The sequence below is a fragment of the Stomoxys calcitrans genome, chromosome 3 (genome assembly GCF_963082655.1).
Source record: "Stomoxys calcitrans chromosome 3, idStoCalc2.1, whole genome shotgun sequence".
Taxonomy (NCBI): Eukaryota; Metazoa; Arthropoda; class Insecta; order Diptera; family Muscidae; genus Stomoxys; species Stomoxys calcitrans.
The window spans coordinates 107474128-107500413 of NC_081554.1; the positions used below are offsets into that span (position 1 = coordinate 107474128).

At 41.7% G+C, this 26286-nt stretch overlaps 1 protein-coding gene and 1 long non-coding RNA gene across 8 annotated transcripts in view; one reads left to right on the forward strand and one right to left on the reverse strand.

Moving 5' to 3' along the window:
* Nucleotides 1-25269, forward strand: part of LOC131995722 (uncharacterized) — a 52195-nt gene extending 26926 nt beyond the window's left edge. The window contains exon 3 of the long non-coding RNA XR_009397575.1: nt 24501-25269. This is a non-coding gene — a long non-coding RNA (uncharacterized LOC131995722). The remainder of the gene's footprint in view (nt 1-24500) is intronic.
* LOC106089892 (uncharacterized) overlaps nt 1-26286 on the reverse strand; it is a 289467-nt gene that overhangs the window by 161172 nt on the left and 102009 nt on the right. For all 7 annotated transcript variants that reach the window (XM_059364663.1, XM_059364661.1, XM_059364660.1 and 4 more), the window contains 2 exons: nt 16896-16969; nt 16658-16830 (listed from right to left, as the gene is read on the reverse strand). In XM_059364663.1, coding sequence (XP_059220646.1) covers nt 16658-16830; nt 16896-16960 — 238 coding nt within the window. In that variant the 5' untranslated portion in view covers nt 16961-16969. The remainder of the gene's footprint in view (nt 1-16657; nt 16831-16895; nt 16970-26286) is intronic.

Consider the following 26286-nt stretch of genomic DNA (forward strand, 5'->3'; position numbering starts at 1 on the left):
CGACTCAATACCTACCACGGAGTTGCCATAGCGCTTAAGGCAAAAACAGAATGACCGCGTTGAGCTTTGTTTTTGAGCGTCGCGTTAAATTACAAGAATTGAAAAATTCACGACAAAAGCACACGCGACCACTTGTACATCACTTTTTAGATAGAAGTAATAATATTATTATTTTTATTATTAGGGCCGCCGCACATCTCCTTGAGATGTCCCTCTGTTGAGGCATTTTTATAGATCTACAGATCTCAAGCCAGCCGTAATGCATTTTTTGTTAAATAAATTAGGTTAGGTTGAAAAGGTTGGACATACACCTGAACCAGTAATCGGCTTGTGCGCTCAAAATACTACAAAAGTTTCATCGAAAAGAAAAAGAATGCTACATAATTGTTTTCCATGCCACGCCCCTAAGTAGATTCATGTCTAGTTTTGTGTCCCCACCCAAGTGCCGGTATCTGTTAGCCGCAAAAGCCGGGCAATGACATAGGAAATGCTCCAACGTCTCATCATCTTCCCCGCATGCCCTATACATGCTATCACTTGCCGCACCTCACTTGAATAAGTGAGCTCGCAGTCGTATGTGTCACGTTATGATACCGAAAGTTAAACTGACCTTCTTCTTACATCCATTCAGTAAAAACCTCGTGCTTTCACGATCCGGACCTCCCTTGACACGGACTGCGTCGACCCGAAAGGCTTCGAGTTAACCAAGTTTATTGACGGTAGTCCTCTGAATTTTATTGCCAAATCGTCTGCTCTTTCACTTTTCCTTACTCCGCTACGACCAGCCAACCATCTTCAGAAAAGGCGTGACCTTACCGTCCTGGTTGTTATTGCCCTTATGGGCATTTTACTGTCCGTAAAGATGTTCACACTTGACATCCTCGCGTGAACACTGCACCACCTCAACGTAGAATCCCAGGCCCACTCTGTTCTTTAGCTTTGACCCATCTAGCATGATCTCCCCGAGTTACGTCAATTCTAGACTGTGCCTCTGGCAGCAGTGTTTCCCGCTTGACCTCAGGTATGCAAATGTTGTTGCTGGCAACCTTCAGTCTGTTAGCATGTTCTCCGATTAGACAGTGACCTATCATGACGGACACAATGACTGAGACGTCTATTCCAGCCAATGACAGCAAAGCGGTAGACCTCTTGCAGTCTAGATTAGGCCACATAGTTCCTCTTTGTGACCATCTATCAATAGTTGTCCTTCGGGCCTGTTCCTGAAAACTTAGCTTACATGTCGCTAGAGGCATACCCACAGATTCCAGTGTAGGGTAGTTCCTAGTTTCGCAAGCTCATCCACTTTAAATTCCCTGAGATATCTCTGTGGCCCGGCACCCAGAACAGGGGAATTTTGAACTGTTCGGCCATCTCGTTGAGAGATCTGCGACAGTCGAGGGCGGCTTTTGTGCTCAGAAATACGTTCTCAAGGGATTTAATGGCTTCCTGGCTGTCTGAGAAGATATTTATGCCAATCGTCCTTATGGCATTATATCTAAGCCATTCCATCACTTCCTTAATTACAAGGATCTCCGCTTGATACACACTGCAGTGGTCGGGTAATCTTTTCAATATGACCAGTTCTACATCTTTAGAGTATACCCCAAAGCCCAACTCGTCGTTGAGTTTGGAACCATCCGCATGGAAGTCTATGTAACTTCTGTTAACAGGGATATCGAGTTCCAATCGGTTCTATCAGGAATAGTGGTACAGTACTTTTTATCAAAAAGCGGCTCAGGTAGGATGTAATCCACAATGCCTGGAACATTGGATATTGTATCAAGGATAATACAGTGTCCGTAGCCGCCACATGACCAATGAGAAAGTTTCCTTAATCTCACGGCAGTGGTCGCTGCAATTTTAGTAGCCAAAATGTCCAGAGCCATAAGATGTAGCATTAAATTCAGTGCATCAGATGGTGTCGTCCTCAGTACGGCAGTGATGCACAAACAAGCCATCCTTTGGATCCGGTAGGTGGACTTTGAAGCGCCGTCAACCAGACCACAACACCATATACCATTATAGGTCTGACAACTGCAGTATATACCCAATGCATGACACGCGGTCTCAACCCCCAACTTTTGCCAATGGCTCTCTTGCAGGTGGATAGGGCAAGAGTTGCCTTTTTTGCCCTTTCCAAAATGTTGGATTCGAAGTTCAATTTCCTGTCCAGAAAAACACCCAGGTATTTTGCACTTTCTGTAAATGAAACATTCTCTCCACCCAAGGAGATCCATATTTGGATATAGCTGCCATAAAAAAAAAAGGTGAAAGGTGCATTTTCATCCGGTTTGTTCAAAATTTAAAACTGTGCGTTTTGATAGCATTTTTCATTCGATTTGGATGAAACTTAATTCGGAATTACAGTGTCTATTTTACAAATGCAATTCTTGAGGTTATAAAATATTTCCTGTGTGGATATAGTTGTTAATGGTTGATTAATGGATAAAATATGTCATTAGTTTGAATGATATTTGCTTTAACGGCTGAACCTGGGGCTATATTCAAATATGTTCATATCTGCACCACATTTGCTAATAATGTGTAGGGGTCTTCCAAATCTTACTGCTACAAATTTCGTAACAATGAGATGTGAAATTAGACTTTTATGTACTCTGTACCTAATAGTCCAATCTAATCCACATTCCCTATATGGCCCAATCAGGACGATATTCAACAAAAAGGTTTAGAGGGGTACCAAAACGCACTGTTTCTACACAGCTTCCTTAGTCCAAAGTAGCATCTGTTTGCCAGTATTATTCTTCGCTTAATCTCAAAACTGGTGTCATCCGTTCCAGTTACGGCGGTGCCGAGGTAGATAAAGTTACTGACTGTCTCAAAGTTGTGGTTCCCAACTTTCTCCATTTTCTTTATCTGCTCGGTTGTGCAAGGCTTTTTGGGAGCTGAAGCCATCCATTTCGTCTTATCTCCATTTACTGCCAGACCCATTTTCACTGACTCTCTTTCGATTCTTTCAAAGGCTGCTGTTACTACTTCCGGTGACCGACCTATGATATCGATGTCGTCGGCATAGGCGAGTAGCAAGTGTTCTCTTGTGATTAGTGTGCCACATCTATTCACATCTGCATCTCGTATAATCTTCTCCAACAGGATATTAAAGAGATCACACGATAGGCTGTCTCCTTGTCTGAAACCTCGTTTGGTATTAAATGGTTCGGAGAGATTCTTTCATATTCTTACTGAGGAACGCGTATCAGCAGGTGTCATCCTGCAGAGTCTAATTAATTTTGCAGAGATACCAAACTCAGAAATGGCTTGAAATGCCTTTGAACGTAAAGGAGTATCGAAGGCGGCTTTGTAGTCAACAAAGAGATGGTAGGTGTTGATTTGTCCTTCTCGGGTCTTTTCCAGGATTTGGCGCAGTGTGAATATCTGGTCTAGGGTGGATTTACCAGGTCTAAAGCCGCATTGATAGGGCCCAATTATCTCACTGACTTTAGGTTTCAATCTTTCACACGGTACGCTTGAGAGTATCTTGTATGCGATGGGGAGGAGACTTACTCCTCTGTAGTTGACACATTCCGTCTTGTCTCCTTTCTTGTGTACGGGACATACGCCTTATCAGCGTGTCGCCTCCGGTCTTAAATAGTTCAGCGGGTAACGCGTCGGCTCCTGCTGCCTTGTTGTTCTTCAGTCGGGTCACTGCTACCTGGACCTCATTCTGACTAGGAGGTAAATATTTTATACCATCATCATTGATTGGTTCTTCGGTATCCTCTTCGCCGCCAACGTCAGACACTAGCAGTTGGGTAAAATGTTTTTTCCATATCCTCACCATGTTATCTGTGTCAGTTACCAGATTTCTTTCTTTGTCTCAGCAAGAGGATATGCCTGCGCCAAAGCCATCGGTTTTATGTTTAATTCTTTGGTAGAATTTCCGGACTTTATTCTGACTACTGTACATCTCAATTCCCTCACACTCACGTCTTTCCATTTCCTTCTTCTTTCTGCGGAATAGACGTTTCTCTCCCTCCATTTCTCCCGATACCTCTCTTTCATCTGGCGCGTTGCAGGGTTGCTCTATTTGCCGCATTCTTGGCTTCAGTAGCATCTCGACACTCTTGGTCGTACCATGGGTTTCTTGGAGGAGGCTTCTGGTACCCAAGGATTTCGCGGCATCTTCCATATAGTGGGTAATATTGGGTTGCCAAAAAATAATTGCGGATTTTTCATATAGTCGGCGTTGACAAATTTTTTCACAGCTTGTGACTCTGTAATTGCATTCTTTCTTCTGTCAGTTATCAGCTGTTACTTTTAGCTTGCTTTAGAAAAAAGTGTAAAAAAGTATATTTGATTAAAGTTCATTCTAAGTTTTATTAAAAATGCATTTACTTTCTTTTAAAAAATCCGCAATTACTATAACATAATATAATTACTATAATAATAAAATATAATTACTTATGTATATTTTCCCCAGAGTTGTCAACGTCGGATACAACAGTGAAGCGGAGCATCCTGGCACCTCCGCTTCCGCCACCCACGTCGGACCAGCAGCGGCTGGTGAACAAAGCAAAACAGACAGGAATGAGGTACTAATAGGGTGCGATGCGAACTCTCGCCAAAATCGGCAAGCTTCCGGAATGCGTTGAAAACCAACTAAACGAAATTCGGAAGACTACTAAAAAGTAGACTTGAGCAAGATAATTTCGGTTGTCCAAGCATACCACCGGATTACGACTGCACTGGTGGGGTCCTTCGAAAATAGTTGTGTCAAGGAAATCAGACCAAGGAAAACTCTGGATGACCGTGGAGATTTGCAACTTTGAGAGAGAGGTCTGCAAACTTTTTAGCAGAGCACGTCGTAAAAAAGCGGAAATATATTGGGATGTGTATTACACATGGATCAAGGAATGCAATAAAATTGCCAGAGCGGCAAAACGTGCTTTTCTGCGAACAGGTCGACACCATTAATGACGTCGCCAAGATGAAAAAATTTCTCTTAAAAACCCATGTCCAAACTGGAACGTTAGTAGACGACATGGGAATGAGAGTAGAGATAACAGAGGACATGTTGAGGGTTTTGATGAAAACACATTTTCCACAGGATACGACGGTATTCACGGAGACACAGGAATCTTGGAATAGTGATGTTGATCGAAGGCTTATCTTTACTGGATTTATGATGAAGGTAGCCTTTAGGAGGTGAAACCATTTAAGTCATCCAAAAGCCTGGCAGGAGCAAGGGTGGTATTATACCCATCCCGGCAAGGCAAATTATGCGACACCAAAGGTCTACAGACAAATAAGCCTGCTATGCAGACGATGTTATGATACTTCTTAGGGGTAGGGATCCGAACCAGCTATGCAGAAGGGACGAAATGGTCTTGCAGATGGCACACGATTGGGCTAGACCCAAGGGTCTCAATGTTAATCCAGAGAAGTCAGAATTCTGTCTGTTCACGAGGAAGACGAAGGTTGGCCAATTTGATGCAGCATGCTTCCTCTCACGTACGTAAGGCTTATGGGTCTTTGGTGTCGCATTACTATTCTTGCCGGGTTTGGATATGAATACCACCATTGCCCCCTGCCAGGCTTTTGGATGACTTAAATGGTTTCACCTCCTAAAGGCTACCTTCATCATAAATCCAGTAAAGATAAGCCTTCGATCAATATATGCAAGTCCTAGGCATGCTGTGAAAATATTGGCTAGATGAGGCGCCAGATAGTCTGCCTCTTTCTGTAGTAACGTCGGAAATATTTGAGACTCCTCAAGGATTCCTTCCCCATGAATTCCGTAATTATAAACCTTCGATCAACACCATTATTCCAAAATTCCGGTGTCACCGTGAGTCCCGTCGTATCTTGTGTTTGGACATGGGTTTTTTGAGAGAAACTCTTTTACATGGCGTCATTAATGCTATCGACCTGTTCGCAGAAAAGCTTCCAGGAGCCACGTTATGTCGCTCTGGTAATCTTATTGTATTCCTTGAGCCGTGTGTAATAAACATCCGCTTTTTTACGACGTTCTCTGTTAAAAAGTATGCGGATCTCTTTCCCAATATTGCGAATTCCCCACGGTCATCCAGGGTTTCGAAGGACCCCACCAGTGCAGTCGTAATACGTGCAGCCTCAACATGTCCTCCCTTGTCTCTGCTCCCACTACATGTAGTCTACAAAAGTATCATTTTGGGCATGGGTTTTTGAGAGAAACGCAGAAAAGCTTCCAGGAGGCACGTTTTGCAGCTCTGGTAATCTTATTACATTAATTGAGGCGCGTGTAATACACATCCCAATAAACTTCCGCCTTTTTACGACGTGCTCTGTTAAAAAGTCGGTGGATCTCTTTCCCAATATTGCGAATCTACCCGGTCATCCATGGTTTTTCTTGGACTGATTTTCTTTCCCCAAGACAACTATCTTCGAAGGATCCCACCAGTGCAGTCGTAATCCTGTTGATATTTTCGTCAAAGTCTTCAATCTAAATTATTTTGCCCAAGTCTTATTCTGAGTAGCCTTCCGAATTTTGTCCATTTGGTTTTCAACTTATTCCGGAAGCTTATCGGATTCGGCGCTTGCCGTGCTATTCTAAACCTATTGTAGCGATTGTTAGAGAAAGAGTGTTCCATGGAGACTCTCCAATCCTAAACCCCATCGATTAGATTTTCCGAACATATCGTCACATCTAATACATCCTCCCTAATCTTATTAATAAAATATTAAGTGTTATTGTTAGTATTCAAGAACTCTGCCTGGGCTTGGTCCCGCTAAATAGTGTTGGTACTACCCACGAAATGTGGTGAGAGTTCGCATCGCACCTTATTAGTACCTCGTTTCTTGTCTGTTATGCTTTCCTCACCAGCCGTGGCAGCTCCGACGTTGGTGACGGTGTCGGAGAGTCGAAAGGCAGATAAAGTGATGGCAGGCATACTCCACCGTCTCCCTGTCTCACCACTGTTGCATCCGACGTTGACAACTCTGGGGAAAATATATAATTCAAATTTTTATGACAAGTAACGCAGGTTCACGGCCGAGTAACAGTGTTAGCATAGAATAATTGGTATTTTTATTATGGTTCAGTCCAGAGACTTTGTTCCGGGTCGTCCATGGCTCCTGAATTAAGGCAATATGAATCTTGCCCTTGCTGATTTTCCCCATCAGAGCGTGTGAAGCAGTCTCGCTCCGGTGGAGGTTTATCTGGATTACATCAATCATTGGTCCTCCAGTAAATGGGCATCTTGGGAGAAGGTGATGATTTCATCGTCTGTTCCCCGTTCTTTAGACTGCATTAACTTTCCTGTCACTGCACTGCCTTATGTCTCGTATTAGGTTCTTCGCCTATCCTAGTCTTCCGACTCTTTATAAAGTCGGTAATGGTTCCATCGTTGGGTCCCTGTTATTTAGGCTGTATTAAGTTTTCCTTCACTGTACTGCCTGATGTTTCAGTACTAGAATCTTTGCCTATCATTGTCTTCCAAATCTTAAGTAAATGGGCTTCTTGGGAGTAGGGGATTGTACCATCATCGGCTCCCTGTTCGTTAGGCTGCATTGAGGCTCTTGTCGCTGCGCTGCCTAACGTTTTAATATTAGGATCTTTACCGATCCTAGTATTCCGAATCTTGGAGACGGTGATGGGTTTGTCGTAGGGTCCCTGTTTGTTAGGCTGTGTTGGGTCTTTGCCACTGCACTGCCTGATATTTTAATATTAAGATCTTTGCTTCTCCTAGTCTTTCCAATATTGAAAAATGACGTGATTGTCTCGTTGTCGGCCTCCTTGGCACCAATGATCTGGTGGAATCCTACCGGATGCGCAGCCGCTATTGATGACTGCATGAGTCAGATCATCTCTGTTGTGCTTTCTCACCACTCTGGTGTAAGAGGGCGGCTCCTTATCATTTTCCTTTCCGTAATAGCTGTGGCCTTCTATTGGAAGTCACAGTCCTCCATGAAGACTTAGGGACCTCCGCAGGACACTGTCTGAAGTCTCCATAGCGGGATGGCTGGCTTGGTTTTCCCAGAGTACTCAGCCCATTTTCTTCTTCAGCATTTTAGCAGTGATATGCTCTTCGGGATGTCTAATTCTTTTTCCAGCTTCCGTAGAAGTAATTGGAATGTCAGTTCTATCCCTTCCAGCATCCTGCACTTTTTCCCGATTACGCTGCCGGTACATACTCCTCTGTCTCCTTCGTCGTGCACCGGATCGCTTTCTCGCTCTGCTTGTGAGCTTAGCAAAGCCATCGCTCACTTCTGCCGTCATCCCGATGCCCTCATCTCTCGATTCGTCTGCGATAACTGTTTTATTGACACAGTCGCTATTTGAATCCGAGTCAGAAACACCACCTTTACTTAAAGGCTGCGGACGAAAAGTGCATCCCTCTGGTTTATCCATCTCTTCTTCATTAATTATTATGACGACTTATTGTACGTCCTCGCGTTAGTACCACACCACTTCTAGCATTCCGTGATCGCCCGGATCTGCAGGACCGTGTTATGGTCAGGCAATCTAAAGCAGATCTCAGTCCCAGGGTTCCCAATGCCTTCCGTGATCGCCCGGATCTATACCTCCAGGACCGTATTATGATCAGGCAGTCTAAAGCAGATCTCAGTCTCTGGGTTCTCAATGCATTCCGTGATCGCCCGGATCTCTGACTGCAGGACCGTATTATGGTCAGGCAGTCTAAAGCAGATCTCAGGCCCAGGGACTGAGATCTGCTGAGATCTTCCCCATCTTCTAGGTTTCCTGTCGTCGCCTCGGCTGCCTCACATTTAATCTGTATGTCAATGGGTCGGACATCTAGAATAGCCTCCAGTGCCCTAGTGGGCGTGGTTCTCATCGCTCCGATTATGCCAAGCCAACATATTCTCTGAACCTTGTTGTATGGTCCTAACGTTGTTCTTTTTCTCCTTAGCAGCCCACCAAACTACTGAGGCGTAAGAAGGTATTGGTATAATCACGAATCGGTAGAGTCAATGGACCACCTTCGAATTCAGGCCCCATTTCGAGCCTACGGACCATCTACATAGTGCCCAACATCTGTGAGCCTTCTCAGTACGCTCCTTTAATGTGACACTTCCAATTAAGTTTCCTTTCCAAGATCACTGCTAAGTATTTGACATTGTCAGATATCTAAATCGTTTTATTGAGGAAACGTGGTGCATCAAATTGGCCCACCTTCGTCTTCCTCGTGAACAGGCATATTTCAGTCTTCTCTGGGTTAACATTGAGAGCTCTGGGTCTAGCCCAGTCTTATGCCAGATGCAAGACTCTTTCGGTCCTTCTGCATAGCTGGTTCAGATCCTTAATCCTTACCCCTAAGAAGTATTATAACATAGTCTGCATAGCAGACGGGCTCAAATCCCTCCTCAGATTATTTACGGTGTGGCGAAAAAATGCCGACCTGTGGCGTGCCCTGTGCCACTATTTCCGTTATATTTATGTCATGGGACCCGCAATTTATCTACTGGTTCCTTAGCATATGGTTTATCCAGTCTATAAGGACCCGGCCCATCCGGTACTGGTCTAAGGATTGGATTAATGTGTCGGTCCACACATTGTTAAACACTCCGTCGATGTCAATGCATGCCGCCAATGTGTAGGTCTTGGCATCGAAGGATTCTTATATTTTTGCACCACCTCGAGCAGAACAGCCTTCACCGACCTTCCCTTGACATAGTCATGCTGTTTTTATTTGAGCAGTTCGCTGGATGTCGTACTCTGTCCAATACGTTCCATGGTTTTGAGTAGAAAAGACGTAAGGCTTATGGGTCTGTAGACCTTTGGTGTCGCATAACTTACCTTGCCGGGCTTGGGTATAAACACCACCCTTGCCTGCTGTGTGGGATGTACCTGTATTACATCGTTCTCTGAAATTTAGAACACTACATGCCTTTATTGCTTAAGCTAATCGGGGATTTCTGGTTTTTTGGAGTTTCCTTCGCCTAATTTTTCTGAATCCCCATTAGTCTCGCATTCTTCCCTTATGCTTTATGCCATCAGATGCAATAGCGCAGGATGAGTAATCACCATTGACCTCCATCTACTTTGAGAAATTGCAATGTTTGAGGTACAAACCAAAAGCACAGCATGTCGGTTAACAGGGGTAACCAATTAATAGAGGCCCTGACAATCGAGATTCAACCATATATAAATCAATCTCCTGATTTTTGCTTTTCATTTTTGTCAAAATATTGGTGATGGGAAATGAACGATCGATATTTATTATTAGAAATATCGAATGCTTTCTTGTTTGAACAGTTGCGTGGAGCGGATGGATTGTTATTTCACTCCGCAAGAATTTTCCTGTAACTTGCAATACATTATTTTTGAAAGAAAAATTTAAGCCGCTCAAGGAAAGCTGCGATAGATGTATCCGTTAGGCGGTTGATGATCGGCGTCTGTTTCTAGTAGAACAGCAGACCATGAGCCCGGGAATAGGCTTAGAATGGACTCCAAAGACCCAACAGCTGCGGTGGTGGTATCAGGCAGTAGCAGGTTGTCTCCGCTAGCCGACAGACGACTGGTCAGCAGGGGCTTTTGACAAAGACACCCGGTTCGAGTCTCAAGGACAAGCCCGGACCTATTCTTTCTTCCCATGTCTCTAATTTGCCTAGGCCACCGGCCATTCCCGGCAAACCAACACTCTCATGTTTATTGAGAGGTTTGGTGCGAATGATTTTAATACTCTCACTAAAAGGGAGAGAGACTCCCTAAATTAGACTCGAGAACTTGCTGCACAGGCTACCCAAAGACACACGTCTGGATTCGAAAAGTGCACGGCAGTCAGCTAAAAGATTACGGTCACCTGGAGGGCATCCCATGCCTAAAAGATCTAGGGCGAACAACAGTAAGATGGGTCCAAGAACCATTGCTAATGTCGCTAGGTACAGTTTGGTGATGGCATTTGTCGATAAGGGAAAAGAACAGGGCTGCATACCTAGGAATAATTGAAGTGGAATAGTCAATGACAGTCCATTGATCAGTATACTCCGATGTCCTTGCGGAATTTCCTGGGTCTCCTCCAGTATGTGACGATGCAGGCTGGTCTTGGGGCCGATACACACTAATTGCCTTCGGACATCAACGCTCAATTGAAATGTATCGTTGTGCGCTAAAAAAGATTGGTGAAATCTGGCCAGGTGCAGCACTGGATTTAGTCAAGAAGGAGGATATTCCTTCTCGACCAATGGCGCATGCTTGGATACCAAGGATTCCCTCAGATCCTGAATCGATACTTGGAGGACCAAGGGAATGTAATCCCAATCTTTCAACCACCGACTTGAAGATTGGTAGACTGGATGAGGCTAATGGTGACCGGAGACATGCAGTATTCGTACTAAACTCCGGATGTCTCGCAGACCTCAACAAGTCTGAAGGGGTTGTATCCTACTGATACAACAAGTTCGAACTAAAGGTCAATACAAGCTGTGGGGTTGGGGAATCAGGAGACGACTCAGCAGTTGTTGCTGAACACTTGCCTGAGGAACTATCGACCACATCGCTAAAGTCTGGCGAATTGCAGGGATTGATAATCCCCCTGCCACGATCGAGTCGGGAGGGGATGGCCACAAAGTTAGACGGGGCTCAAAGTGTGCGCCAGCGGGGAAGCACGTAAATCATAAAGTGCTTCGCGAGCAGCAATTAGAGAAGCATGTAAGGAGAAATCGTCCATACCGTAAGTGTCGTGTGTCCTAAGGAAAAGTGTTTCCACAGCTTTTTCAGTCCCTGGATGCGTACGGAAGCTCATCACGACAAGTTCTAACGAATCTTGTGAGGATGAACTCCTTGTGGAATCAGAATACGAAGATAACACAACAGGGGTTAAAATTCTGAATTCTGACTATGGTCCCGTTTCTACAGATAAATCTCCACCACTGTAAGGCCGCTTCGGCTGCACCAAAGGCCCTCCTGATGGCAAGGGGATTTTACGTGGTTCTTATCTAGAAGAATTCCGGAAGACACAGAGCCTGTAAAGAAAAGCCTCATTGTAGGAAGTGATGCTAATGCACATCACCAGATATGAGGAAGTTCGGATATCAACGAAAGGGGTGAGCTGCTTATTAAATATATTATAAGTTCCAATCTGGCGATTTGTAATAAAGGGGATAAACCGACTTTTATTTCCAGGAACAGGCAGGAGGAAATATATATTACCTTCGCATTGGAAGATATAAGTGGAAAAATATGCGTCTGTAAAGTGTTTGATGACCACAGCTTCTCTGATCATCGTTATATTAGTTTCAACCTTGGAGCAAATTCTGCAGAAGTGGTTCCTCGGCTAAACAGAAGAAAGGCGGATTGGTATAAATATCGGCACAAAATCTGCACGTCTATCCCTTCTAGACCTGGAAAGGAAGTGGAAACTACGGAGGATATAGACATAGTGGTCAAGCGGATCGCGAAGGCCCTGAATGACTCGCTTGTGTCAGCATGCCCTAGTGCCAAGCCCAGGGGGCAAACAGCGACCGCCATGGTGGACCCAAGAGCTGGTTGATCTAAGAAAGGACTGCAGAAAACTCTTCAACAGAGCAAAAGTCTCAAGAGCACCACACGATTGGAACATCTATCCCTATTGTGCTAAGAAAATATAAGGGCGAGCTGAGAAAGGCTCAGAACGAATCCTGGGTAGAATTCTGTTGTTCCGTGGAGGATACTTCTGAGGCCTCTAGGCTAACTAAGATTCTGTCCTCGAGACTTATTTCGGTGGGATATATTCAGAAGTCAGAGAATATATGAACCATGTCTAGTGAGCAAAGACTAGAACTACTCGTTGATACACATTTCCCGGGAAATTCTCCAACAGACAACGTGGCGCCAAAAGAGGTTGTCACTGGTATGTATTCGTCGGAGGCTATTAGAAAAATTGTGTCTGAGTCGAAAATCCTTTGGGCGATAAGAAGTATCGACTCCTTTAAATCGCCAGGCCGTGATGAAGTATCACCGGTTGAATTATATGCTGTTGGCTACATAGAGGATTCTCTCGCTGTCAAGGAATATGCAATGGTAGCATTTCTTGACATTGAATTTGCTGTCAATAATGTGAAACTGACGTCAATCATGGAGGAGTTGGAGTTTCTAGGTATCAACTCTACCATAGGAAAGTTTATTAATAACTTACTTACTAAAATTCGCATTACGGGAGGCTTGGGATCTGTGGATCTTAAAATATGGGTCAGCAGAGGAACACCTCAAGTACTGTCTGCTTTGGAATATAGTCATTAACAATATATTATTGACTCTGGAAGAAAAAGCGGTAAAAGTGGTCGCACATGCGGATGTGGCAATTAGGGGTAAGGGGAGAGTTTCCCAACACTCTAAGAGATATACTTCAGGAAGCTCTACATGCAACACCAAAGTGAGCTACCGAAAGTGGGCTAGGTATAAATCCGTGCAAGGCAGAAGTAGTTCTTTGTACCAGGAGATACAAGTTGCCTGCAGTGGGACCTATCTCCTTGAGAGGGAGAATGTTCCTTTTACGGAAAGCGCAAAATATGGGTGTTTTGCTGGAAATTGAACCTCAAATCAAACATTTTGGAAAGAGCAAGAAAGGCAACTCTTGCTCTATACACCTGCAAGAGAGCCATTGGTAAAAGTTGGGGGTTTAGACCGCATGTCATGCATTGGGTATATACTGCAGTTGTCAGACCTATTATGCTATATGGTATTGTGGTCTGGTGGACGGCGCTTTAAAAGTCCACCTACTGCTCAATACTCATCCGAATCCAAAGGATGGCTTGTTTGTGCATCACAGCCGCACTGAGGACGACACCATCTGATGCATTAAATTAAAAGCCACATTTTACGCCTCCGGACATTATGGCTAGATAAATTGCAGCGACCACTGCCGTGGGGCTAAGGGAGCTTTCTCTTTGGTCATGTGGCGGCGACGGACACTGTGTTATCCTTGATACAATGACTGATGTTCCAGGCAATGCGGATTACACCCTACCTGAGCCGCTTTTTAATCAAAATTATTGTACCACTATTCCTGATAGAACCGATTGGAACTACGATATCCCTGGTAACAGAAGTTGCATAGACTTCTATACGACCAGGAATGCTTTGGGTGTACTCTAAACATCTAGAACTGGTCATATCGAAAAGGTTACCCGACCACTGTAGTGTGTATCAAGCAGAGATCCTTGCAATTGAGTAAGTGCTGGAATGGCGTAGATATAATGTCATTACGACGATTGGCATAAATATCTTCTCAGACAGCCAGGCAGCCATTTACTCCCTGAAGAACGTATTATTGAACACAAAAACCGCCCTCGACAAATTCACCTGTTCGGGGTGCCGGGCCACAGAGATACCCCAGGTAATTGTAAAGCGGACGACCTTGCGAGACTAGGAACTACCCTACACATTCTAGCAATACTGGCTCAGTTTTCAGGATGCAACACGAAGGACGACGAATGATAGATGGTCACAAAGAGGGAGCTGTGAGCATTCCAAAACTATGTGGGCTAATCTGGACTTGAAGAGTTCTACTGCTTTGCTGTCATTGACTAGAACAGATGTCTCAGTCATTGTGTCCGTCATGACAGGTCGCTATCTAATCGGAAATCATGCTGATAGACTGAAGGTTACCAGCAACGACTTTTGCAGAAGCTGTGAGGACATCGATGAAGAAGAGACTATAGAACACCTTCTGTGTGTGTGTCCCTCACTAGCAGTCTGAAGGAGTTCCACTTTAGATTCTCATTTCTTTGAGAAATGTCGGATATGGCGGATGTCAACATTCGCAAGTTATTGGGCTTTTTAAAGCGATCTGGATAGTTCAACGTTAGGAACTAGAAGGCATCTTCCTTCTTCTGTTCCAGTGGTATCACAATGAACGAAAACTGCCATGATCCACAAATATCATGTAGTGATAAACACTTTGTCCTAATTAAATGGCCACCAATGTATATGCTATTTTATGTGATTTTAATTTTATATTTTAATATTTTATTTAATATTAGGCGGCTACCGTAGCGCAGAGGTTAGCATGTCCGCATATGACGCTGAACGGCTGGGTTCGAACCCTGGCGAGTACATCATAAAACAAATTTTCAGCGAAGGTTATCCCCTCTAATTGCTGGCGACATTCGTGAGTTACTATGCCGTCCCAACTCGACTACACCCAGAGAATTTTCCTTCATAAATGTAATGATCGGGTTTCATAACCTTTTGTTCATAAATATTATGAAAAGATATGTTGTATTAATGAAAAATTCATAAATATTATGAGAGTTCTTAATGAATGAAAATGTATGGATATGATCGTTTATGAAAAAGTTCTTATATTTATGAAACTTTATTTCATACATGTAAATATGATATGACATGATATTAATATTTTTTATCATAAATATAAAAATTATGTTATTGAAATATGTTTACATAGGTATACAATAAAAATAGTCTCATTTATGAAAATTTGATGGGAGAATTTTCCAAATCAAGTTCAGGCAAACTACTTTATGTATACATGGAAGAGGTACAGCATTTTGCCACTATTTTTCGTTTATTTGTTGGCCCATTTTGCTCACATGCTTTCGTTGTGTGTAAAAGAAAGAATGAAAAAACACACACATGCATACCTACATGCATGATTTACATTACAACAATGCACAACATGCACAGCTAGATCTCTGTGTCATTCATTTTACGTAAAATCTTGAAGCTATTGGGTGTTTTTAACTTTGCAGTGAATTAAAAAGTGTAAATAGTAAGTACTGCCGACAATATACACATCTTTACATTTTTAGAAGCGTCCTGAACAGGCTATCGCCTGTGCGAGGATTTGAAACGTAAAAAAAAGTGAAACCATTGATATACCATCAAAATTTACACAAAAAAGTGACCGTGAAACAATATTTTTTTAACTGTGGAACACTTGTTTTCGTCTACAGCGTTGGTTTTACGTATCGAAACGATCCAGCCTTCTCAGAGGTTGGTCAGGAATTGCTAGTGTGACTACATGCAAGTGTGACTACAACAACAATAAATGCAATGAAAACAATAAAAATTATTATTAATTTTATGAAATTTTTTCCTAAATCTTGTGGACATTTTTCATTATTATTATAAAAGTTTTTCATACATTTTATGATAACTCTTCATAAACTATATGTTTGACATGTTTCATAGAATTGAAATTTATGAAACGTTTTCATAAATGTTATGAAAAGTTTCATTGGGATGTATTTAAACATAATTTTCAAAAGTATTATGAATCATTAATATCATGAAAATTTTTCTTTCTGTATATAAAAAGGGGGTCCCTTATCGTTTAACTTAAACTTGAAGCAGACAACACTCATTGATATGTAAGAAGTTTGCCCCTGTTCCTTGATGGAATGTTCATGGGCAAATTTGCATCTTAATATTTGTATTCGTGTTAATATATCGCCAGACATAGCTGGCCAATTAAAATATGGAATAAAACAGACAAAAATTTAATCCCCCCTATTAGCAAATTTTGATTTTATTTTATTTACGGACGTGAAGCTAAGTTGGAAAAATAAATTTATTGTTGTTAACCAAAATTAAGTGAGTTTCTAGCAATGCCACACACAATTATAAAGCATTTACAAATAAGCTTTCACAACTTGTGTAACTTAAGTTATACTCACTCCGGAAATGCAATGTTTTTATTAAACTCTGAACTTGATTTTAAATAAAAAATAATAATGTTACAAATATTGTTCATCATACCATTTTCTTGGATTTTATTGGTTGATGGCGGCATAGCACTTTCTTTATTCATCAACACCTCTCCTGCAATTGTTTTAGATTTTGCTATGTCAGACATCTCAGGATCTGCCAAGGGAGCCAATTTTTGTTCATCAAATTCTTGTTTATTGCAGTCCTTCTCGGTGCCATACGAGCTAATGAGGAAATATACTATGGTTAGAGAAACCGATCAATCACAATGACAAAATAAACATCTTACTCATCCGACTTCTCTGATAAGCTATCCTTCTTTTTACTTTGCCCAGAACTGCAAACGTTCCCCATTATTGCACACTAAAATTAAAAATATAAAAATTATGTAAAAATGTTCATTCTTTGAAAAATGATTGTATGTCGAATCAAAAAATATAAGTATGTACTACGTGGATATGAAATATTTTATATTGCAGCAAATCCCAGCAAGGCTGTATCTTTGAAGCGAACAGTTTTTTCTAAATCAATCGAGCTAAAAAAAGTTTTTAAATAAGTATTTTACTTTTAAAATAGCTAGTCCGGTGTGCTGCGACCCAAAAACAGCTTTTAAAAAAATTCTTAAATAGTGTGAAGCCAGCTCCCGGGTTATGAGTATATTTGGATATATTTTTCTACTCTGATTTGCCGCTTAATTCTGAATATGGAAGAAACATTTTCTATTCTACACCCGAATACCATTCCATTCCATGTCACGTGCCATAGTTTTTCGTTTGGCGGTCTTTTGGGCGGAAGGTGATTTTTGGGATTTGGCGGCCCCGTGGAACTTTATTGTAGATTTTCATATTTTATTCGTACTCTATTCTCAAATGCCTTTCAATTGAATTTTTTGGGGCAAAGGCCACTTTGTTCGTGTTAGTGCCTCAATGTTCGGATTTGAAAATACTATTTTAGTCAGTTAATATAAAGGGTGATTTTTTTGAGGTTAGGATTTTCATGCATTAGTATTTGACAGATCACGTGGGATTTCAGACATGGTGTCAAAGAGAAAGATGCTCAGTATGCTTTGACATTTCATCATGAATAGACTTACTAACGAGCAACGCTTGCAAATCATTGAATTTTATTACCAAAATCAGTGTTCGGTTCGAAATGTGTTCAAATTTTCACAAATTTTGTTCAGCGATGAGGCTCATTTCTGGTTGAATGGCTACGTAAATAAGCAAAATTGCCGCATTTGGAGTGAAGAGCAACCAGAAGCCGTTCAAGAACTGCCCATGCATCCCGAAAAATGCACTGTTTGGTGTGGTTTGTACGCTGGTGGAATCATTGGACCGTATTTTTTCAAAGATGCTGTTGGACGCAACGTTACGGTGAATGAACACATTTCGAACCGAACACTGATTTTGGTAATAAAATTCAATGATTTGCAAGCGTTGCTCGTTAGTAAGTCTATTCATGATGAAATGTCAAAGCATACTGAGCATCTTTCTCTTTGACACCATGTCTGAAATCCCACGTGATCTGTCAAATACTAATGCATGAAAATCCCAACCTCAAAAAAATCACCCTTTACATTCCATGTTTTGTACGAATTTAAAAAAATCTGCTAGTTGGCCGGTACCTGCCACAACAGTTGTCCAAAGAGTACCTGTATTTCAAATTTCAAAACTGTAGCTCAGTCTGTAAAGAAAGTGCCGTTTTGTACGTTTCAGTACAAAAATGTACGATTTTCAAAAAAAAAATATTCCATTCACCCGATATATTCCGCAAGGCGTGCCTGTATCCCAAATTTTAGCGCTTTTGCTTAATCTGTAAAGAAAGTACCACTTACAGCAAGGAGTTAATTCCGTTTTCTTCCACTTCTTGGAAGTATTTTTGATATATTTTTTTTTAATTTTGCCGTCTCCGTTAACTGTAAAAGTGAATAAGCTATTTCGTACTATTTAGTACTTTTGAGTGCCAAAGTGTACGATTTATGCAAAAATCATTTAGTCTCCCAACATATATTTCCTAAATGTACCTATATGCCAAATATTAGAGATCTAACTCAATCAAATGCGATACTAAACGTACGTTTCTCTCGTTTCAAATTCTATTATTTCATATTTCTTCTATCTGCCCTCTTTAATTCCCAGCAACAATTATTTAAGTCAAATTTCGGAGTTCAAGCTCTAATAGTTCGACCTGTGCAACTGTCCTCTACCTCATACCTTTTTGATATTTTTAAGTACCTAAAGGACAAATGTCCCATAACTTATTAAGACTCCTTCCCATAGGTTGACTTATTATGTTTATGTACCAAAATACATAGCTCTACCTATACAAAGAAAATACCTAATAGTACCGTACTATTGTAGCCGTTAAGTGAAGCGGACGTATTTTTATTTCGCTCCTCAAAGAAAATATATATAATATATATATCGGTATCTCAGAATAGGTACAACCTTCTAGGAAAAAAATTTTAAAGCCTTTGGAGTAGGTTAGAAATGGACTCCAAAGACTCAACATCTGCGGTGGTGGTGTCAGACCGTAGCGTGTTGTCCTCCCCTCCTATAGGTGTGGGTGCCTTGGCACCTGTAGTCGGTAGTAATGCTTCAAGCGCACAACTAGTCGTCAGACTAATTCATGAGGAAGAAACGTATAAACCAGAGGGATGCACTGTTCGTCCCCAGCCATTAAGTAAAGGTGGTGTTTCTGACTCGAATTCAGACAGCGACTATGTCAATGAAACAGTCATCCCAGCCGAATCGAGAGATGAGGGCATCGGGATGACGGCAGAAGTGAGCGATGGCTTTGCTAAGCTCACAAGCACAGCGAGAAAGCGGTGCACGACGAAGGAGACAGAGGAGTATGTACCGGCAGCGTAATCGGGAAAAAGTGCGGGATGCTGGAAGAGATAGAACTGACATTCCAAGCACTCTGGGAAAACCAAGCCAGCCATCCCGCAATGGAGACTCCAGACAGTATCCTGCATTGGTAGATAAAGTTGGAACAGTAATGAAGGAAGCGCGCAAGGCACAACTGAGATGATCTGACTTATGCAGTCATCAATATCTGTGCATCCGGTCCCAAGTGGAGGATCTGGTTAACGATCGAATTTTTGAACATGTGTGGAACTCTGTAGAGGGTCCACCCATACAAATGATGAGCAGCGAGTTTAGAGGGCACATCTTTACGCTGCGTTTTGCGTCGGCGAAATGTATTGATACCGTCAAACTGTTCGTCAGAGATATTCACGCTCCCTGGGAGGGCGCAAAGCTCGACGGCGAGAAAGATGGATATTCCCCAGCTCACAAAGGCTACTGTCTTCATCAATGGATGGGGCAGTAAATTTGCGACGGATCGCATGTTGGGATTCTTGGGCATGTAAAACCAAGGTTTGGTCGCAGAGAAGTGGGAGGTCTTCCACAGGTAGGAGAAGAAGGAAGGAACTCCCTTTGTGGTTGGCATTGATCAAGTCTCCGTGACAAGTTTGGCTAAGACTAAAGGCATGGCGCACTAAGGGAGCAAAGCTGCCTTTTTCAAGATTGGGAACTAGAGACTAGGATAGGCAGAAATTTTCATTCCGCGAAATCAGGCCGTGCAGTGGCAGGTGACTTAACACCGCCCAACAAACAGGGGGCCGACAATGAGACAATCACGGCATATCTCAATATTGGAAACACTAGGAGAAGCAAAGATCCTTATTCTAAAATATCAGGCAGTGCAGTGGCGAGAGACCAAACACAGCCAAACAAATAGGAACCCGACGACGGACCCATCACCGACTTAGAGATTCGGAATGCTGTGATAGGTAAAGATCCTAATATTGAAACATTAGGCAGCGCAGCGACAGGAGACTCAATGCAACCCAACGCACAGGGAGCCGATGATGGTACCATCTACTACTCCCAAGAAGCCCATTTATTTAAGATTTGGAAGGCTAAGATAGGCAAAGATGCTAGTATTGATACATCAGGCAGTGTAAAGAATGGAAACCCAATACAGCTTAACGTACAGGGACCCGACGATGGAACCATTAACGACTTTATAAAGAGTCGGAAGACTAGACTAGGCAAATAACCTAAAACGATGACATCAGGCAGTGAAGTGACAGGAAAATCAATGCAGTCTAAAGAACAGGAAGCAGACGATGAGATCATCACCTACTCCCAAGATGCCCATTTACTGGAGGACCAATGATTGAGGTAATTCAGATAAACCTCCCATGACCCATGACACTATGGACATACACCAAAGCCAGTAATCGGCGGTGTTGTGAGCTCAAAATACTAAAAAAAAGTAACATCGAAAAAAAATATAAGTTAGGAATTCCGTGATAAGTGCCGGTATCTGTTAGACACAGAAGCCTGGCAATGACAAAGGAAATGCTCTAACATCTCATCAGTAGTAGCCAGCCTTGAAATAAACAAGTCTCATTACTGGCTGGCTTCTCTACATATGGCACACGATTCAGAGATGCCGCCTTCAAACCGTAAGACGCTGGTTGAAGCCGCTTCTGTAGGGAAGAAGAGCCTCATTGTAGGAAGTGAAGCTAAGGCACACCACCACTAATGGGGTAGTTCGGAAGCCAACGAAAAGGCTGAGCTGCTTATCGCACATATTACAAGTTGCAATCTGGCGATTTGTAATAAAGGGGATAAACCGACCTTTATCACCAAGAACAGGCAGGAGGTACTAGATATTACCTTTATATCGGAAGATATAAGTGGAAGAGTAAGCGATTGGGAAGTATTGGATGACAACAGTTTCTCTGATCATCGTTATATTAGTTTCAGCCTTGGAGAAAATACTGTAGAAGTGGTTCCTCGGTAAAACAGAAGAAAGGCAGATTGGGATAAATTTCGGCACAAATTCTGCACGTCTATCCCTTCTAGACCAGAAAAGGAAGTGGAAACTGCAAACCATATGGACATAGTGGATCACGAAGGCCCTGAATGACTCGCTTGTGGCAGCATAAATAGTGCCAAGCCAAACTGCGATCACCATGGTGGACCCCAGAGATGGTTGGTGTAAGAAAGGACTGCAGAAAACTCTTCAACAGACTAAAAGCCACCACACGAATGGGACATCTTTAAGGTTGTGCTAAGAAAACATAAGGGGGAGCTGAGAAAGGCCCAGGACAAATCCTGGGTAGAATTCTGCAGCTCCGTGGAGAATACATCTGAGGCCACTAGGCTAAGGAAGATTCTGTCCTCGAGACCTATTACGGTGGGATATATTCAGAAGTCAGAGAATGTATGGACCAAGTCTAGTAAGGAAACACTAGAACTACTCGTTGATACACATCTCCTGGGAAATTCTCCAACGGACAACCTGGCGCCAGAAAAGGTTGTCACTGAAATGCATTCGTCGGAGGTTATTAGGGAAATTGTGTCTGAGCCGAAAAATCTTTGGGCGATAAGAAGTTTCGATTCCTTTAAGACGCCAGGCCCTGATGATGTATCACCGGTTGAATTACAAGCTGTGTCTGATAGACTGATTCCCTGGCTTAGGGAGATATACTCTGCTTGTATCAAAACATCATATATATCTGTGGGATGGAAGGACACAAATGTAATTTTCATTCCAAAGCCACGAAAACCTTTCCACACCTAGGCGACGGATTTTCGTCCTAGGGACTGTCATCGTTTATGCTGAAGACTCTTAAGAGGTTGATAGAAACATATCTTATGGCAAAGATCCCTGGAGATCGCCTGTCGCGGCAGCAACATGCATATAATAAAGGCGAATACACTGAAACAGCCCTTCACAAGCTAGTCGGCTACAAAGAGGATTCTCTCGCTGTCAAGGAATATACAATGGTAGCATTTCTTGACAATGAATCTGCTGTCAATAATGTGAAACTGACGTCAATCATGGAGGAGTTGGAGTTTCTAGGCATCAACTCTACAGTAGGAAAATTCATTAATAACTTACTAAAAGTCGCATTACGGCAGGCTAGGGAGCCATGAATCTAAAAAGATGGGTCAGCAGAGGAACTCCTCAAGGACGTGTATCTCCTCTACTTTGAAATATAGCCGTTAACAATATATTGTTGTCTCTGGAAGAAAATGGCGTTCGCTGATGACGGGCAATTGTGGCAAGGGGAAAGTTTCCCAGCACTCTAAGAGATATGCTTCAGGAAGCTCTACGTGCAACAGCGAAGTGGTCTGGATATAAATCCGTGCAAGGCAGAAGTAGATCTTATTAGCAGGAGATTCAAGTTGCCTACAGCGGAACCTGTCTCCTTGGGAGGAGAGAATGTTCCATTTACAGAAAGCGCAAAATATCTGCGCATTTTACTGTAAATTGAACTATAAAATCCAACATTTTGGAAAGGGCAAAGGCAACTCTTGCTCTATACATCTGCAAGAGAGCCTTTGGCAAAAGTTGGGGGGTCTAAACCCCAATGTAGTATATACAGTATAGTATATTGGGTATATACTGCAGTTGTCAGATTTATAATGCTATAGGGTGTTGTGGTCTGGTGGACGGCGCTTAAAAATTCCACCTACTGCTCACTACTCATCCGCATCCAAAGGATGGCTTGTTTGTGCATCACAGCCCCACTGACGACGACACCACCTGATGCACTGAATTTAATGCTAAATCTGATGCCTAGACAAATTGCAGCGATCACTGCCGTGAATCTTAGGGAGCTTTCTCTTTGGTCATGTGGCGTCTACGGACACTGTGTTATCCTTCATACAATATGTGATGTTCCAGGCAGTGTGGATTACATCCTACCTGATTCTCATTTTGATAAAAAGTACTGTACCACTAATCCTGATAGAACCGATTGGAACTACGATATGCCTGGTAATAGAGATTACATAGACAAACTAAACGATCAGGAGGGCTTTGGGGCGTACTCTAAAGATCTAGAACTGGTCATATCGTAAAGGTTACCCGACAACTGCGGTGTGTATCAAGCAAAGATCCTTGCAATTAAGAAAGTGGTGGAATGGCTAAAATATAATGTCATAACGACGATTGGCATTAAATCCCTGGAGAACGTATTTTTAAACACAAAAACCGACGTCGACTGTCGCAGATCTCTCAACGAGATGGGTCAACAGTTCAAAATTCACCTGTTCTGGGTCCCGGGCCACGGATATATCCCATGGAATTGACTAAGAACTACCCTACAGGGTTATTGGAATCTGTGGGTATGCCTCGAGCGACATGACTTCCATACGACCAAACTAAACGACCAGGATTGCTTTGGGGTGTACAACGCATGATAGATGGGCACAAAGAGGGGCACAGAGGGAGGCTGTGAGCATTCCAAAACTATGTGGCCTCATCTAGACTTGAAGAGGTCTACTGCTTTGCTGTCACTGGCTAGAACAGACGTCTCAGTCATGGTTTCCGTCATAACAGGTCACTGTCTAATCAGAAATATGCTGACAGACTGAAGGTTGCCAGCAACGACTTTTGCAGAAGCTGTAGGGACATCGAAGAAGAAGAGACTATAGAAAACCTTATGTGTGTGTGTCCCGCACTAGCAGTCAAAAGGAGTTCCACTTTAGATTCTCATTTCTTTAAGAACCTGTCTGATTTAGCGGATGTGAACATTCGCAAGTTATTGTGCATTTTAAAGCGATCTGGTTCCACGGTAGGAACTAGAAAGCATCTTCCTTCTTCTGTCCCTGTGGTATCACAAAGGACGAAAACGTCTAAGTGAGTCTGATGGCAGACTGCCACTAAAAATGGCAAGAACAGAGCCCCAGACCAAAATTCAATAGAAAACATCTTGCAAAAGTCTAAAATTATTTATATTAAATAAGTTAAAATATTTTCCTAATCTAATAATTGTTTATATATTTACAGCTTCATTCACAAAAATTTACTAATAAAGCACTGAAATACATTGTAGCTATTTTTTTTTTTTTTTTTTTTTTATTAGACCGTTAAACATTCACCAGCACGAAGCGATTTTTAAACCGAATTCGATTAGAAATTTAGCAACATTTAAGGGAGGATTCTGGCGATGGACAATGTTAAGAACGCTGGAGTCCAGGTGAGCGGTATTGTGTGAAAAAGAAGGAGAAAGAACCCCCGCCACAGGCCAGAAGTGACAAGAGAACGTATTAAATGTGCAGCCACAACGGCAAGTGCAGCCAAAACAAGAGCAAAGAAGTGAGAGAAATTTATTAGGTTGAAACACGAACACCTTAGCTACCGGCGGCAACCAGAGTACAACAATCTCTTTTTGCTCTCTGGATACTGGCTATTTACCACCAATTTGGAAAGAATCTTTTATTGTTCCTTTATTTAAATCGTATAGAAGAACTGAAACGTCAAACTATAGAGGAACTGCTAAATTGAACACAATTCCAAAATTATTTGAAAAGATGGTGACTGAGGTATTACCTCAAGTTTCGTCCATTTTTTAAATTTCAACATGGCTTCCGGAAACATCGATTGACTGTTATAAATCTTTTGGAATTAACCCCAATTGTGAATGAAGGGTTTAGAAGTCGATATCAGACGGATTGTATTTATACAGACTCCAGCAAAGCTTTTGATAAGGTTAATCATAAATTATTGTTATTGAAGTTGTATCTTATGGGGATTTCCATTCTTGAACTGGATAAAATCCTACCTAATGGGCAGAGCTCAAATGGTGAAAATAAGGAATGCTATTTCTAATAAAATTAATGTGACGTCTGGTGTCCCTCAAGGAAGCCATGTCGGACCAATTTTAATTACATTGTTTATAGTGAGGAGGCAAACCAATGCATATTGCAATCTGATCTCAATAAGTTATATAAATGGTACAATACTAACGTGTTGAAACTTAACACTTTGAAATGTTAAAATATGTCTTTCTGCTCAAGAAGATAGATGCATGTTATTATTTGAATGATTGTATAGTGGAGTATGTTGATTCTATTCATAATTTGGGAATCCTGTTGGACCAACGGATTTGAAATTTTAGGAAACATATTGCTCTAATTACGAATGAAGTCTATGGGAGCCTGGGATTTATCAAGCGATGGAGTAAAGAATTTTTAGATCCTTGATAACTAAAGTATTATATATTACATTTGCACAATGTATTAGAATATGGGTCCATTATATGGGATCCGGCCTATTCTATTCACTCAAATGCGATTGAGTCTGTTCAAAAACAATTTCTTTTATTTTACCTCAATTTTCAATTTCAATTTTCAATTTCATCTTTATTGGTTCATTATTATGTTCATATTTACAAAGCAGAGGTATGAGATCTTATCTTTTGGATATTACTGCATATAAGACTTAGGATCAAAGATATTAAATTATAGTAGCACAGTTAAGATAATGAGTTTAAAGGAAAAATAAAGGGGAAAAACCTTTCTATGAAATTCACACAATTGGAAGAAAATATATACATACTCAAAAATATAATAAAAATACTCAAGGTAAGCATACGATTTCCATGTGATGATTAAAAGGGAGAAAAAAGAAAAGACCGTAAATTTATGTTAATTCGTTGCATGACCTTATCAATTGATAAGTCGAATATTTTACTTTGTTGAAATAATTATCATTAAGTCTATCGACAAATGTATCCAGTTTTTCGTAGCCTGTTTCGTCATGAAGTAGCGCCGTAGAGTACCTCCAGTGCCTCCTATTTATGATTTTTAAACATTTGTTTTGCAAAATTTGTAGTTTTTTCCAGTGTGATTTTGCAGTCCTATACCAGT